The sequence below is a fragment of the Lynx rufus genome, unplaced genomic scaffold, assembly GCF_022079265.1.
Source record: "Lynx rufus isolate CCGP_SWC_20201006 ecotype Redwood Valley unplaced genomic scaffold, mLynRuf1.p SCAF_16, whole genome shotgun sequence".
Taxonomy (NCBI): Eukaryota; Metazoa; Chordata; class Mammalia; order Carnivora; family Felidae; genus Lynx; species Lynx rufus.
The window spans coordinates 36,913,638-36,931,698 of NW_025814830.1; the positions used below are offsets into that span (position 1 = coordinate 36,913,638).

Below are 18,061 nucleotides of genomic sequence, written 5' to 3' on the forward strand. Positions count from 1 at the left end.
AGATAAAAAGAAAAAAAGAAAAACAAAAACAAGTATTTTAACTATTGAAAATTAGACAGCCTTTTTTTTAAACTTAAACATAAAAATCTAAAAATGTAGTTGTCAAATCTAATCTAAATACATTCCTAGACAAAAAGGATCATCCATGGTGATGGGGTTACTTATAGCTATATTCTTGTTTAAGTGCTATTCATCCTTTTGCATTATTTCTTTATTTCAAATTCAATTGGAGATCTGTGCAAATCTAGCAAAATATTCTTTGGATTACAAAAACTATATAAAAAATGAACAGAACCTGCAATTTATGGAAGTATTGAGAATGTGCAATCCTTCATTGAAATGAAAGATTCCAAAGTGACATTGTCCACAGAATTTATTCCACAATGCAAAGTAAAATGAAAGTGAGCACTTCATATAAACATTTCTCTTTTTATGCATGTTGACTGAGTCATAAAAATAGTATGTAGCAGGATATCAAGAAATGCTTGAAACAAAGTTTCACAATAAAGTAAAAAAAGAAAGATAATCTAAAAATTGTCTGCAACCCAAGAGAAAGCATGTGCCCTGTTTCTAAGGGGAAAGAGGGAGAACACTTGTAGCATGACTTTGTGTGGTCTTTCCCCCGAGTATTGCTACATTTTGACCTTTGGCCCAGCTGAACAGGTGTAATGTCCTCCACGGAAGTCCCAATCCCCAGGCAGCCAGATGGGACTTCCAGAGACAGCAGGCATACTGGCACTGACCCTCAGAATCCACCAGGGTCCCTGCCCTCATTCTGAGCTTGTTGCCAAAGCATATTTTAAGGTTTGGAAATGAATTGCTCTTTCTTTCATCAAAATTTAAAATGCCACATTATTTTAAGAGGACTGAAATTCATAGGAGGGAAATATAAGCAGTTTCAACTGTCAGAGTCATTATGAGAGCCTGGCAAGATCAAAGTAGGGAAAAATAGAATAACATCGGATGTCTGATAACTACATGTAGCATATTTCTATTTTTGACCCTTCCCTCGCCCAACCCCCAAATGCTCAGTATCGGGCATAAAATCTACATCTTGGAACTTTAGAGGTCTGATCATTTCATTTCCTCATGGATTCATCTCTCATAACCATTGAATTACTGATATACAAGATAAATGCCTATTATATAACAAGTATTGCAAAATCAGAGACTGACCTAGATCTTTTGCATCCTTCTTTTTCAGAAGATGTGTGCAAAGAGAAGCCAGGAAGCTAACATTGAAAATGTACAAGAAAGCTTTAAACGATGTTACAGAATCTTGTCTGAAAAAAAAAAAAAAACATTTGCAAAACATACTTGATTTTAAATAAACAATAAAAGCAGCAGACTACAACATCTCATAAATAGGGTTATTAAAAGATCACAATTATCTTAAATTAGAAATATAAATGGGTCATTAGAAATACTTAAACGTTTCAATGTTAAGAATGAAACCCAGAATTAAAAAAGAATCTGTTTTTTATTTCAAAGTTGCTTCTTATATTGAAGCTCATATTAAAGCAACAGTACAATGTTCATAAAATATAAGTGTGATGCCGTAACATTTCTTACATGTCAGAATACTGATATTTGTATGTATACTAAAATAAGAACTTTAAAATTGTACAAATAGATACATTAAAAATGACATAGAAATAGGGCGCCTCTCACTGAAACAAGACAGTTATATCTGGCACGTATTAGTTTAAGATGAAAGTAGAAGGAAAAAGATTTACAAGAATCAGCAGTAACAAGATTGATGCTCAAGAGACATAATTGTACATTGTATTGTACATACATTGTATGGGTTTAAGCTGGCTGAATATTATATATTTCAAGTTTAAAAATGCACTACATATAGAGTGTCCATAGTTTAAGGCGGAATTACAGCTCAGAACTGTTGTCCTTTCTAATTTTCTGGAAGCTTCTTTGACAAATAAAAAAAAAAAAGGAAGAAGAAGAAGAAGAAGGAGAAGAAGAAGAAGAAGAAGAAGAAAAGACTTAGATGTTCATAACACATAAACGATTTCCCTTCATTGTAAGTTCACCATGAGACTTCTCCTTCACTTAAATATTTTGTACGCCAAGTGGTTTTTTTCTCCAGCGAAGTTGATAAACAACTTCAATATTTGCCTTTTTGCGAGAAAAGGTACTTCACAGTATTTACCACTTTGATGTCCTTGCAGTTTTATTAAATGTATCCTCTCTGTAAAACTTTGTTTGTTTTAAATGAGCCTTTCCTTGATTTAAAAAAATACCTGTTTACATATCTTCTAGATTCTTCAGAATGCCAGACACAGTTCTTAAGGCCAAATTTGTACCATTATTGTTAAGAGTCGTCGTCAAAAGTGTCTTTGGAACCGTACAAGTCTGCTAGTTTCTTAAAACGAGGTCCCCAGTTCTGTAGGTAGTCATAGTCCAAGTCTGAATCTGTGGTGGCAGACTCTAAGGAGCTCAGGGACCCGGCCACTGAGCCCCTGCCTTCGTAACCATAGATTTGGATGGAATCATAAGGAGGGGCAGTTGGGTCATTATCTGCCTCCTGTATTCTCGTGTTGATGAAGTCATCGACGTCCACACTGTTGGGTGCTGGCCGGAGTCCAGGCCTAGGCATGTATTGATACTCGGGTTTTATGTCTTTGCGAGGGATAAATCCATTGATCCCATCAGGATTCTGGAGGGTGGCAATATCAAAGGCTTCTGTGTCTTCTTCCCCGCCCCCTTCATCGTCATAGGTAATGATGTTCTCACGGACATCTTCTTCCTCAAAGACTATGAGTGGTTCTTTCTTTTGCCGTCTCAGGGTCACAAACAACACTACAATGACTATGGGGAAAGCACAAGAAAGTAAGCATAGGTCAAGCCCAGTATTTCTGGGTTCTCCCCACCCACCACCAGGAGAACTCTGCTTACTGTAAGACATGGTGTGTACAAGCTTCAGAATAGGAACCAGTCTATCACTGTGTGAAATGAGAGCTTTACCTGGAATCCCCAAAGATGTGTAAAACTGCCCTCCACCTGTCTCTTCCTCTGCAAAATGCCGCCAGGAAAAGATGATACCCAAACAAACTGGCAAGTTGGAACTATTTTGAGCTTTTTACAAATGAATCCAATGCTATTTGGAAGTCATGTTCCTCAGAATTGGGAAGATTCTAAATATATTGGTCTGCAGCCTCTTAAAAATGGCTTATGTCGGTTTCGTTTTCCAACGGAAGACAGCTGTCTCTCCAAAGTTTATGAACGAGGACGTTCAGAGACCTCAGTCCTACCTTTCTGTAAGAGGTGATGCTAGTTCCTGCCCAGAGGGCTGGGGGCTGGGAAGAATGAACAGGAGTCCTACTCTACCTTAATAAGAAATCTTATCATAAATGTGGCAGGGTTCTCTTCAGACCACCGTATGGAAGAGGGGAAGTTTATAATGACCCCCAGAAGACAAATCTCCTCTTTATTTGCATATAAGGAAACAGCATCAGCTGAAGCCCAGAGAAACAGCTCCATCTCCTCCCTGGGAAAGGTGATTCGACTACGCTCAGGCAACCTAGCATCGCTACAAGAGGTTTCTATGATATTCCATGAGAACACTCTGCCTTGGCTAGACTAAAGAAAATGTTTGTGGCTGAATCTGACAGGTGGTCTGGGAGCCCTAGTCGGTGCATCATCACTGGGAGATGCAAGGCTGAGGCTTTGACCTTGTGTGGACTGTGACCGGCTCCCAGCGCTCACCAAGCAGTGTCCCTCCCCTGTGCCTTGTTCTTGACAACACCTACGCCCAGACCACTCCTTTCCACCTCCTGTTTGGCTGACTCTTCTCTCTCATCATGGAAACCTATCTCGGCATCTCCTTCTGACACCAGACACGGCTACTGGCATGCACTCCACCACCCACCTGGCCCCGTTCTTCTATCATCATAACTTACAATTTGGTTTACATATCTGGCTCCCCCTCCCCAGACTCTGAATTTCCTCGAGCTCTTTGGCATTCTGTTCCCTCTGCTTGGAAAATCTATGCATCCCAGTCTCTCTCACCATCTGGAAAATTCTTCAGCATCCATCAAGTATGTCACTTCCTCTAGGAAGATGTCCCTGGCCTTAGTCAATGTGAGGCAATTCCTGCTGTGTGTCCCCATCACCTTTTATTCATGTCCCTATCATGGCACTCACCCCATGCCTCTGATTTATCTGTTCACTCGTATTTTCCCTGATAGACTGTGAACGGTCATGGACAAAGATGATGTCTGATTCTTCTCTTTATCCCCCAGGGCTGAACACAGGACCTGGTACCCAGATAATTCTCAAGAACTCTTTGTTGACCTGAACTCAGGGGCTGTTCACTGTGCAGCTGGGCCGCCTACTCATTCAGTGGAGAATGAAACATCATGGAACAAGCATAAATTTGGTGTCAGACATCCTTGGGTTTGAGTCCTGATTTTTCTCCCACGTGATCTCATCTTGCTGAAGGCCAGCCACGGTAAATGTTCTTAGCATGGGCACACTGCTGTTCTTTCAGAGTAAACCAGAGAGGACATGAGAATGCAGAAGTGGGGCAGCTAACTCAGCCTACAAGTGCAGGAAAAGTCTCCCAGGGGTCTCCCAAAACTGAGGCTTGCTCCCAGATAATCAGAGGAGGAGTCAAGATCCAGCTTGGCCAGGCCAACCTCATCCATTTCCTTAAGTCCTTCAGACGTTGTCTGTGGCCTCATGATTACTCCTTCTGTCCCTAACTCTTCTCTTTCCTCCTATTTTTTTAAATGTTTTTTTTAACGTTTATTTATTATTGAGAGAAAGAGAGAGCCAGAGCGTGAGCAGGGGAGGGGCAGAGAGAGAGAAGGAGACACAGAATCTGAAGCAGGCTCCAGGCTCCGAGCTGTCAGCACAGAGCCTGATGCAGGGCTCGAACTCACGGACCATGAGATCATGACCTGAGCCAATGTCGAACACTTAACTGACTGAGCCACCCAGGTGCCCCTTCTCTTTCATCTTATAAGGCAAACTGCTGCTCATATCCCACACTTCTGCCTGAATTCCTCTTGTGCAAAACCTTCGCAGATGTCCCCCTAGAGCACCCCCGGCTGGTTGCTGCTGTGCTGTCCTGCAGTGCCTGACAATTTGCTCATCAGAACCCTTCCCCGACCCTGCTCAAAATGCTTGTCAAGTTGCCACCCAAATCATAAAATGGACCGGAGCAGACACCACCTCCATCTTGTCTCAAATTGTAGCCACAGTCCTTGGTATAGTTCTGCTAACCAGCCTGCACTCCAGAAGTGTATGTTTCCAGGATGGGCATCTGGTTGCAAAACCCTTCCCGCAGGCCACAGCGGAGTCTGCTTACCCAGCAGAATGACGATGCAGGCGAGGATGGCGATGAGCGCCCCCGTGCTCAGGCCGGCGTTCAGGATGTAGGCCTCAGCATTGCAGGACAGCAGTACACCGTGCACATCACACCCACAGACCTTGATGGTGAGGGTGTTGGTGCTACTCATGGGAGGGACTCCGCCATCGCTGATCACGATGGGCAGGAGGTACAGATCCTGCTTCTGCCGACTGAAGCCTCCACGCCGGGCATACACCCCTGCAGTGTTATCTGTTGGAGGAAAGGAGACCTTTGGAATCACGGCATGAATATTTGTGCATTCAGCTTGGCAGACATGAGGCTGAACTTCTCATCATCAAGGTCAACAGCCAGAATCCTTAATCTAGGTATCTGTAGAAGCTACAGGCATCTGGCCTTGCAGAATAATGTCTCCATATTTTGGAACCAAACTCAGACATTGGCTCTTTTTTTTTAATATGGGGTAGATACAAATGTCCCCACAGGCAAGTTAAGCACACTGTTTTCTGATAAGGTATTGCCCCTTTCATCAGATACCACAAGAAAGTGTGGGCTCAGACCACATACTCTATGGGAGTATAGGAGATAATTAAATATGTAAGTGAGTGTGAGAAGAAACAAACAGAAAAATCTTTTTCATGTTTGTACTTTCCTACTTCATGGCAAGCCTTTGGCCAGTTTCTGTTTGTCTGCTTTTGTTTTTGTGTTGTTTTAAGACATTTCCAGTTCACACGCAAACCTTGCCCATACTGTGAGCCCACTCATAAGTCCTAAAGGAATATATGTTTAAAGAGGAACTTTTTATAAAAACCCAGTAGCAGGTTTATAGTCTCTTTGAAATTCAAGCACCATCCACCAGCTAGTTAAACATGTCATGCCTCCTGCTTAAAATAATTCCAAATTATCTCTGCTGTCCACACAACACAGCCCTACCGAAAAACTAGATTTTTCTCTATTTTTAAGACATTATTTGCTTTCCAGGGTCATACCCTATCCATTCCACATGCCCCAGTTCAGCCTGACATGCAGACATGGCTTCTGTTTCCCAAGCACACCACACCTCCCCCACTGCCTTTTTACCCACTGTTCTGCTGCCCCAGAAAGCTGTTCCTATGAGCATGGGAGGAAAACCCTCAAGCCTCAGAACTGAACCCAAAAGCCACCACTTTGGGCAGCCTTTCTAGACCCCTCCCAACATCTCCTTTGTGATCCAAAACACTATGTATTATTATTTATTAATTTTTTTTTGAGAGAGGGAGAGAGGAGAGAGAGCATGTACACAAATGAGAGAGGGGCAGAGAGAAGGGGGGAGAATCCTAAGCGGACTCCACTCAGCGTGGAGCCTGAGACAGAGCTCCATCTCACGATCCTAGCCAAAATCAAGAGTCAAGCGCTTAATTGACTTATGTGCCCAGGCACCCAGCACTATATATTCTTATAGAAATTGACACCCCACTATTCTGTCTTTATTTCTTGACATAACCACTTTGACCTCACCTAGATTGTGAACTTCTAAGAATAGGGGACTTCATCTCATTCATCTGTCTTTCCAGGGATGGACACACAAGAAACATTCAAGAAATGTTTTTTGAATAAATGGCATAACTGTGTTCTGAGAAAGGTTTAACCAAAATTCCCGATGTTGGCTTCCATATATTTTTCAATCTTTTGTAACCAATGCCCCCAACTACTTCCTCATCATGTTTTCTGCATATCTATACCAGCCAACATTTCTTCCAGACTATATGTTAAAATTTTTTAATGTTTATTTATTTTTGATAGAGAGCATGAGTTGGGGAGGGACAGAGAGAGAAGGAGACACAGAATCCAAAGCAGGCTGTAGGCTCTGAGCTGTCTGCACAGAGCCCGACGTAGGGCTCAAACCTGTAAAGTGTATGATCATGACCTGAGCCCAAGTTGCAGGCTCAACTGACTGAGCCACCCAGGTGCCCCAAACCAACAGCCGGTTGCTTAACTGACTGAGCCACTCAGGTGCCCCTCCAGGCTGTGCGCTCTGGGGGGACAACACTGGTAATTATAAAACAGGTGAAATTTTAAATATGTTCTATCAAATTATGTGTACACACACACACACACACACACACACACACACATCCTCAACAGGGCTTGCCTCTGTATGTCAGTTTAGAATCAGTAACTTATAGCAATATGAATGTATGGGCAACATGATGGCCCAAAAGCTAGTGGGTTTAGAATGGATCGACAGTACCATGAATTAGCTCTTGTTGTAGGAAGAAATACCTTAGAATCTCAAATTTAAATGGGTATATTTTAGGTGAAAGGAAATATAATACATTTTCTGTGAGATAAAATTTATTAAATATAAAAGGCAGATTCAGTCGAGGGATGAGCAGATATTCTGAGTGTTGTTGCAGAAGGTAAGGTGTGTGTATGCATTGGTTTTTAGCGAGCTGTATCGCGACAGATTCTCTGTCCTTTGTTGCCAGCATTTCAAACAAAGCAAGGCAGAACAGCTAGCCCTCATTTCTATATTTTCTGAATTTAGTATGACTGGCATATATTGTTCTTATCACTGGAAAAAAATTCCACATAGTATGGAAAATCATGAAAAAATAAAAACAAACTAGCCCAAAAGGCTGTTAACTGAAAATTCTGCTTCCTGACTGTTCTTTCCTGTTCTAGCCTATACCCTGTTTCTACGCTTAAGAAATACAAACAAATTCACATGTAAATAAATTATTTCAAAATACGTTATTTCTTTCCCTTCTCATACATTTTTTGAGCTCAAATAAGATTTTCACAAATTAAAAGTGACAACATCTACCCCATTTTAATAATCTGAAATGTCACTAATGCCACTATGAATAAAAATAAAAATTAAAAATCTAAGATGGAAAGCAAATTAATTAAATTGTTTGGCCAAATACACTTCTCTGATATAAGCAACATTCCCAAAAGATCATTCACTTAGATTATCTGTTGGGTCGCATCCTGTCACCCAGGGTGTTGTTTTGGAGGGAATGTAAACTGGGTATTTTGCTTTTGGAAACCTGTGGAAGGCAGGATTTAAAATCTGTTCTTCAATGTGCCATCCACCCAAGAGTGTGCCTCCAGGTCACAGCATGCTGGCTTACACATGATAGTGACTGAAAATCAAACACTAATGGAAAACATGGAGCTGAGCAGGACACGGGCATGTGATTGAAAGATGTTTCATATTCTGAACAATGAGTCCCCTAAGACACACTGAAACTGCGACATAAAAGCTCATCAAGGAACCCAGCTGACCAGACCATTCACCATCTCCAAGTGATGGACCAGTAGAATCTTGAGAACTTTTAATGTTTATTTATTTATATTGAGGGGGGAGGGAGTGGGTAGGGGCAGAGAGGGACAGCGTGAGGGAGAATCCCAAGCAGGCTCTGCACTGTCCATGAGGAGCCCGATGTGGGGCCAACTCACAAACGGTGAGATCATGACCTGAGCCAAAATCAAGAGTCAGACACTTAACCGACTGAGCCACACAGGTGACTCAAGAATCTCAAGAACTTTTTAAAAAGTTCTTCTAGCCAAACATGTTACACATAATGGATTTAAGATTAGTTGAAGAGGTGGGAAAGAAATGGACTGAAAGTCTCTTCATGGGCATACACTAATTACATGCTTTAAAATGCATCAGTTTTCCTGTCTAGAGCCTTACTTGTTCATCTTTAAAATGAGGACCCTGGTTGATATCAAGCAAGCCTCACAGGGTTGTTACTGGAGTCAAATAACATAATAAAAGCTATGGTTATTCTATGGCTCAGGGAATCTTTCCACCAGAATATTTAACACCCACTATTGATATCTTCCAGCACTCATGACTGGATCGGGGTAGCTGTGATAGACCAGAAAACTGTGTAAACAGCCTGGCTTGGCACTTAGGTGCTCAGTGTTGTTTGAATGAATAAAATATTTCTCCTGTAGATCCAACTGGACTCTGTACCAATGGGAGAGTGAGCTTTCTTTTGGGATGGCCATTTTAGAGGAGTCAGTGCTGTGTCCCCTGATGGTCTTTCTTGTGGTCCACTCTGATCACTGATCTTTGGCTAAAAAAAGTGCCACCACTATGGGCAGGAATTTCATGAAAACAAATCTAGAAAAACACACTGAAAAAGAAACAAACTAGCCATAATAACACAAACTTGTTATACTGAAAATCAACTTTGCATTCTGTTTGACTATGGATTCTCTTTCATCCAAATCATTTTCATTGGCAGTCACTGCTTATGTATTTTTGAGAGGGTCCCCTCACTTTGGATATACACATTCCTAAGGTTTATGGGTGCCCCATGGATAAAAGAGGCTCCATGAGCCTTTTTTTTTTTTCAGGGAAGTGTCGAATTGGCTCCATGGCTAATAAGATGAGGCAGAAAAAGGCAAATGTTACCAATGTTTAAATTTCCTTCAAGAGATTTCTCAGATCCTTTTCCTTTATAAAGCTTCCAAAGAGCAAATCTCTCAGTAGTTGGGGTCAAACAGGCCTGGTTTTGAATCTTGAATCGTTTACATATTAATTGCCTGACTTCAACTGTAGTAAGTAAATGTCCTGAGTTTCTATATTCTCACCCAGGAAACTAATAATTTTAAATGTTAAAACGATTCCATTCATAAAGGTACTTAGCACAGCGACAGACTGTTGGAGATGCTCAGTAAATATTAATTCTTTCCTGGAAGCGATCCTCTTTGAGCAATAAACTAATGAGGAAGAGAAACTTATTGGCAGAGAGAGGAAAGTGAATTCCTGGAAATGTCATTGCAGCTTGGAACGCAAGGGTCTACACAGAAGAGCTCATCATCCAGAGGGAAGAAAATAGTTCACGCTCCTCAGTCCTGGGCAACATATTTCCCACAGTAAGAAAATGTTTTTCAAGCACTTCACTTTTTCATCCTGACACCCAGGGTTCTCATTCCTGGCCACAGACACGTAACCAGTTTCATTTTCCCCCTACCTAGGCAAAACCTTGCAAATAGGGTCATTAATTACTAGCATATGTCATGCACAAAATGTAGTGTTTCCATTAATGGAAAATAAATTCAGATTTCAAATTTTTATGTCTACAACCTGGACTCCTAATTACATGCTGTTTTTACCTGCACACTTTGTCATTACACTAACAAAATGTAAAGGGACCTGATAATGATCGTCTCCATGGTACCAGTTTGGGATGCAAACATAAGGGTTATGATGATGATGTAGCCCATTGGAGGGATACATACAACTGACATTAAAAGGGGAAACTATGATGGGTAACCAGCCCTCGATCGATAGATCACACTCGGTGTAATCTTGTATTAGCCAAAAAAAAAACAAAACAAAAACAAAAACAAAACACTGAGAGCAGAGCAAATGGGCAGCATAAGGCATAGACTCTGTATGTTTAAAAACTTGAAAAAGAAAAGCGTCTGCAGCGCAGAATTAGTACACCATGGTCTCACCATGATGTCAGGAGAAAGGCTTGAGCTAAGGTGAGAGAATCAGTCACCTCAGCAGCTTCCCTAAAGCTCTTAAGATGCCCTTTCTTGGCCACTCTGTTTCTTCTGTCCTTCTGTCATTGTTCACCTTGATCAGATGAAGGCCTCTCTAGAGACTATTAAGCATCTAGAGGATTGAAGCCAAACCTTGCTCTTACTTTGTTCACTTCTGACCCAAACTACCATCTCTACCTTTGCTCAAACCTGAGACAAAGTAGATCCATCTACCACTTAAAAAGTTCTGACACACTTGAAGACAGTTATGCAGTCGCTAGCAGAATAATCCTCTGGGCCCTCTCCACTATCCCTAGAAATGTGGCCATAGTTCTATCAGGATAATGGAAAAAAATATATAGGTATGTATGTGAAGTATATGTGTGTATATATCTATATCTATATAGATACAGTATGTGTCTCAGAAGTCTTAATGGAGTTTTAAGCTTTAATACTTTTAGAAGAATATATTCTACAAAAGACATCGCTGGAAAGTTTAATTATTTAGATTACAATTTTTTTATTAAATAAACTCTAATCCCAGTGTGGGGCTTGAATTTACAACCCTGAGGTCAAGAGTCACCTGCTCTACCAACTAAGGCATTCAGGAACCCCCACTTATTTAGGTTTTTTATACTCATTTAGATTTGTGATTTTTCAAACCTTAACTGAAATTTTTGATGCCATATATTTGCCATCTTCAATCTGAGGGAATGAAATAATAGAAATTTTAAATAATACTTTTAAAGTTTGGAGCACTTATATTTTTGACTTTACTTATACTCAAAGATGACCTTAATAGCTTGTGTATGCATGTTAATGAAGAAAATTGTTTGACCCAAGACTCTGATGGCTGTAATGTCTTCCAAATGAATTAAAGAGCTACACTCTAGGAGGATATCATCATGATTTTTTAATTAACACCTTTGATACCGAGGGACTGGCAAAATATGAAATACAATAAATAACATTGTAGAGATATCTAAATGTGTGTGTGTGTATCAGACATCTAAATGTGCACTGTTGGCTGGTATCAATAGATTTTTCATTGTTATAATTGACCACTTCCTTTGAAATTAACTCTCCCTCCATTTTTGTATGAGGAGAATTCTCTTCTTGGGAGGGAAAAAGAAACAAATTGCCTAAGTGTTTCTTGATTTAAGACAAGGAAAACTACCACAGAATTCAGTGGGATATAAACATTTTGGGTCCTTTAGTGAGTTGAGAAATCCCAGGAGTTATTTAAGTCAGTGACCAGAGGAAACCCTGAAAGAATAATGTGTCTGTTCCACCAAAATGACCTATCTTTTTGTGTTGGGCTGGGGAAGAAGCGAATTCCCAGATAAGCTGCGTTGTAATGGACAAACTGCTGCAATGAAATTCAGGCGGAAAAGGAACATAATTATTTACACAGAGAAAATGGCAGAGCATTAAAAGACATCTGCCATTTTGATCTGCCAATAGAGCATCTTCCATATTGAAGCAATTATGAGGGAAAAAAGTTCCATAGAAATCTATTTGGCTATCTTTAAATGATGAAAGTAAAAAACCAGAGCCTATTTGGATGCTGTCTGATGCTACTCATAAAAAAAAAGAAATTTTTTAAGCTTAGACAAAAAAAAAAAAGTGCTGGTGGGGGAAGGAAAAAAAAAGATGTTTGCCAGTTGGTCTAATCGGGGTGAATCTGTCTTGGCTATCCCGATTTATTCAGGCAAAACTGCTTCTCATGTACCCTTTCTGTTTTCTTTTGTTTTTTGGTCTTTTTTGCATTTTTTAGCAGATCAGACTTCACTCTGAATGCATCAGGTGTCAGAGCTCATTTGATCTGCAACTTGGCCCATCTTAGATAATATTCCTGCAAAATAAGCACATTTCAATGTCATCTCTTCCTGTATCCAAACTCTGGATGTCCAATATAACTTTGTGGAAAGAAGAGGTGCGCTATGTGGTACTGACTCCTCAGAGCATTCAGCATTAAAAGGTGAGTGTCTTTTTTAGCCTGATGCTTATGTTATAACATAATTATTTTGCCCTAAAAATAACAGATCCCTGAAATTTGTGAGCACGTCACATGTTTCCCAAGCCACTCTTTCATTTTAATCCTTGCATTTGGTCAACCCACTGTTCTTAAGTGCTGGGATGCTGTCCCCACAGAGCTCATGTTCTAGTGGGAGAAGATGGGGAAATGAATGTTTAGAATGCAAGATAAGGAAAATATGAAAAACTACTGCAGTGTTCCTGGAGGACAGAGGAGGAAGCACCCAAGATAGGCTGGGGATATCTGGCAAAGCTTCGCCTCAGTGACTTTATTTATGGGGACACCTGAAAGAGGAGGAATAGGTAGGAGGTGTGTACATTCCAGGCAGAGAAGCTCATTTTCTTGTGATTGTGGAAGATGGAAGGAGATTGTAATTGGGGAACTATGAAATTACCTCGTTTGTTTTTCTTTAATTACAATTTTTTTCTATTTTATTTTAAAGAGAGAGTTGGAGTGGAAGAGAGGGGCAGAGGGAGAGAGAGAGAGAGAGAGAGAGAGAGGGAGAGAGAGAGAGAGAGAGAGAAAGAGAGAGAGAGAGAGAGAGAGAGAGAGAGAGAATCTCATGCAGGCTCCATGCTCAGTGCAGAGCCCGACGTAGGGCTCCATCTTATGACCCTGAGATCATGACCTGAGCTGATATCAGTGGTCAGACACTCAACGAACTGAGCCACCCAGGCGCCCCTTAAATTACCTCATTTTTGTTGGAAGTCACACTGACTTGAAATATGGAAGAAACATTAAAAGGCTGAAGAAGGTCAAATGAAATAGGGAAGGTGCTTCATAATGTCAAAAGGGCTGCTTTTTTCATTTGTTGACTTGAAAATCCTGAGTATTTTTGTTGGTGTTAAAATAGGAACTTATTGCAAGGTCCTAAAACTGTCCTTGGTTGCTCAAATGACTAAGAGATGTTTCAATAGCTAAATAACCCAATGATCTCATAGGCCTCCAACTTTAGTTGAGCTGGCCTACTGGATAGCATGCAACCCTGGGGTTCTTGGAGCCTGAGATGTGTTCCAACTGTGCCCACCTTTTGGTATTTCACTGCTGTCCCCTCTCAAAACACTAATTCCTAGGAATTAGGGGTGATGTAATAATTGACAGTTTCTAAAAATAAAACAGTAATAGGATTAATCATATGGCAAATATTCAGGCATTCATGTTAAGACTGTTCCCATTCTAGCAATAAAGAGTAAAGCCAAGCATTTAATTGCTAACCCTTGCTCTTTCCTCTATATTTTATCACATGATCACTGTTTGGAACAGAAGGTTTGGAAATTAAAAATATGAGGTTCAATATTAGGATATTTCAATTTAATTCCTTTAACAAATCATTAGGTCAAAGGACAAAATCATACTCTTCTCTGGTTAGAATCCAAAAATTATGATAAAAATTGAATATCCACTTTTTCTAAATAAAATAATAATGGAAAGGAAATTTCCTAAAACACACACACACCCAACAACACAAATATTAATTTTAATATTACTACCAATATTATGCTTATTGGTGAAACTCTAAAAACTCTTAAGTAACAAGTAAAGCAAGAATGCCTGTCAACATTGTTGTTATTTAACACATTTTAAAAGTGTAAATCTATGCAAATAGACCAAAAAAAAACCACCAAATCTTAAAAGAAGACAAAACAAATTGCATTATTTAATTTTTATGTAGTTGTCTCTTTAGAAAATCCAGGCAAATCAGCTGAGAAGTTTTATCACCTTAGAACAATGTCCAAATAATAAAAAGTTCATTAAAATGGCTATAGTTTATACTAAAAATATTCACTTAGAAAACAACTTAAAAATCCACTTCACAACAACATCCAAAATATAAAGTATCTAGCCATAAGCTTAATAAGAAATACACAGAAGACGGCTACAAAACATTTCTGATAGCAATACAAAGAGAACTGATTCACTGGAAAGTCAAATCATGCTTCTGGATGGAAAGAATATTTTAAAACTTTTAGTTCTTAAGTGAATCCATAAATTTAAGGTAAACTCAATAAAATTCACAAAAATACTTCTCAGGCACCTGAAAAATAATTATAAAGATTATCTGGAGGAACAAAGAAACCAAAAGTTAAGAGTACTAAGAGTAATAAAATGAAAATAATTTGGAGAAACATATGTCAGATTTTCACATAGATGTGTATGCAATAGTAAAGAAAATTATAATACCAGCACTAGAGTAAATAGAATGGTAAGAATTTAAGGTCCAAAAAAATCTAATACAAGCTGACCCTTGAACAACATGGGAGATAGGGGCACTGACCCCCCACGCAATCGAAAATCCACTTATAACTTTCGACTTCCCCATAACCTAACTACTTATAGCCTACTATTGACCAGAAGCCTTACTGGTAATATAAACAGTCGAGTAACACATATTTTGTATATTATATTATATATTGTATTCCTACAATAAAGGTGGAGAAAAGACAATGTTACTGAGAAAATCATGAAGAAGAAAAAATACATTTACAGTACCGTACTGTATTTATCTAGAAAGAAAATCCATGTGTAAGTGGACCCGTGTCTTTCAAACCCATGTTGTTCGAGGGTCAACTGGATTATGTAACATAGATGATAATAAAGATGGTATGTCAAAGCAGGTGGAAAAGACTGACCATTTCTTAAATGATATTTAGGAAATGTCCAACCATTTGAGGTTATATATGTATTTCACATGGATAAATGGTGGAAATGGGAAGCAAGATGTACAAGAAGGAAAATATAGGTGAATACTGACATCAATTTTGGATAACGAGAGCATTGCTAAAGATAATATTAAGCAGAGAAAACCTGGTATAAGAAGTGCAACGTCTAATTACAAACATAGCACAATCAGAATCGAAAGGACATTGAAACACTGGGAAAATCTATGTAGTAGGTATGCTAGGTCCAAGGTCATTAACATTAAAAGATGAAGACACTTTACAAATCAACTGTAAATAGGTGAATATATATTTCACAAAAATGGGCGTGGGGTGCCTGGGTGACTCAGTTGGTTAAACGTCCAACTTTGGCTCAACTCATGATCTCACAGCCAGTGAGTTTGAGCCCTGCATCGGGCTCTGTGCTGACAGTTCAGAGCCTGGAGCCTGCTTTGGATTCTGTGTGTGTGTCTCTCTCTCTGCCCCTGCCCTTCTCATGCTCTCTCTCTCTCTCTCTCTCTCAAAAATAAATAAACATTAATTTTTTTTAAATGGGAAAAGCACATTTACAAAAGAAAAAGGAAATAAATGATCAATGCTTATTTAAAAAATCCTAGGTTTACTAGTAATCAAAGGCATTGAAATTTTAAAATGTGATTGTATTTCACTTATCAAATTGCCAATGATTTGAAAAAGTAATAAAATCTAGAGTTGGCTTACATGTGTGGAATACCTATTTTGCTAATGGTATTATAAGTATTTCTGTTAGTATACATATGTCTGATGGGTAGTTTGTCAATTAAATACCAAAAGCTTTTGACCCAATAATTCCACTCTAGAAACTTATCCTAAAATAGTAATTAGAGGGGCGCCTGGGTGGCGCAGTCGGTTGGGCGTCCAACTTCAGCCAGGTCACGATCTCGCGGTCCGTGAGTTCGAGCCCCGCGTCAGGCTCTGGGCTGATGGCTCAGAGTCTGGAGCCTGTTTCCGATTCTGTGTCTCCCTCTCTCTCTGCCCCTCCCCCGTTCATGCTCTATCTCTCTGTGTCCCCAAAAAATAAATAAACATTGAAAAAAAAAATTTTAAATAGTAATTAGATATTTGGCAAAGGTGTGTGAAAACAATGTACTTACACAATGGTTAACTGAGATCAGACATCTTTATAGTGGAAGTTAGGGAGACATTTAGAAGAAAATGTTGACATAAGCGTATTGATGCTGATTGTGTGTGTGTGTGTGTGTGTGTGTGTGTGTGTGTACCACATATGTATTATACCATATATATATAGTATATTTATATATATTATATATATGTTATATACATATAACATATTTATATATAATTTATATTTATATAAATTATATATATGTGTGTATATATACATATATATATAATATATAATCCCAAGAAAAAGTCTGGACAGATACAAAAAATAGCAGTGATTATTTCTATATAATATAGTATCAAGTTATTTTATTATTTATAGTAATATTCCTGCTTGTTTGTATTTTCTAACTTTCTTGCAAAGAACATGTGTTAATTATATAGTAGAAGGAAATTATAAAATTCTTGCAAATATATTTTACTAGAAATTATTATGGCTATAATTTAAATTGAACATGAAGTACAGTTTTTCCCCTGTTCACAATTTCCCCTGGAACTTTAGATTATCAATTGAATTCCAGATTTTTCCTCTTCTGAAGACTGTGATTATTTGACTATAGGGTAAACAAAGATTTTTTTTTTTTTTATAAAAATTTTTTTTTCAACGTTTATTTATTTTTGGGACAGAGAGAGACAGAGCATGAACGGGGGAGGGGCAGAGAGAGAGGGAGACACAGAATCAGAAACAGGCTCTGAGCCATCAGCCCAGAGCCTGACGCGGGGCTCGAACTCACGGAGTGCGAGATCGTGACCTGGCTGAAGTCGGACGCTTAACCGACTGCGCCACCCAGGCGCCCCAAAGATTTTTTTTTTTAAAGAATTAACTAGAAAAGACATAAGCTTTCTACTCATAGTATAGTGTGTACACTTGATGGAGCCCTTCAAATACCCAAACTTGTTCGCTGTTGCACTAATGTGCCTTGGGAAAATATCTGAAGCTCCTCATGTCTCATTCTCCTTCCTTATCTAGAAAATGGGGATAAAAATGCTGTTGAGTAACCTTGTGGGGCTGTTTGAGGAATTAAGTTTAATAATGGCCATGACAAAGTTGTATAAATTAACGAAGAGCTAGATAGATGGGAAGGGTTATTCTCAGTATTTTTTTCTTTGCACTATTCTCATTCATTACACATTTCTTGTGTTTTAAGAGAAGCCATAAGTCTGATATTTTCAAAGTAAATGCATCTCAAAACTGCAGGCAGATCAGCCTCCATCTGGCCAAACAGCACCGTTTTTGAAATTAACAGCCCAAGATGGACTTAAATGTTGAAGAGTCATCCAGTGTTGTACTCTCTGGCTGCCTGCTGAGTCACCTGTGAAGCTTGGCTACAGACTGGAGTAAGGGAAAATGAAATAAAAGGCTTGGGTGTATTAAGATGGCTT

At 39.1% G+C, this 18,061-nt stretch overlaps 1 protein-coding gene across 3 annotated transcripts in view; it reads right to left on the bottom strand.

Moving 5' to 3' along the window:
• Positions 1 to 2,067: 2,067 nt before the first annotated feature.
• CDH11 (cadherin 11) overlaps positions 2,068 to 18,061 on the bottom strand; it is a 48,026-nt gene continuing 32,032 nt past the window's right edge. For all 3 annotated transcript variants that reach the window (XM_047079231.1, XM_047079230.1, XM_047079233.1), the window contains 2 exons: positions 5,330 to 5,581; positions 2,068 to 2,826 (listed from right to left, as the gene is read on the bottom strand). In XM_047079231.1, the coding sequence (XP_046935187.1) occupies positions 2,330 to 2,826; positions 5,330 to 5,581 (749 nt within the window). In that variant the 3' untranslated portion in view covers positions 2,068 to 2,329. The remainder of the gene's footprint in view (positions 2,827 to 5,329; positions 5,582 to 18,061) is intronic.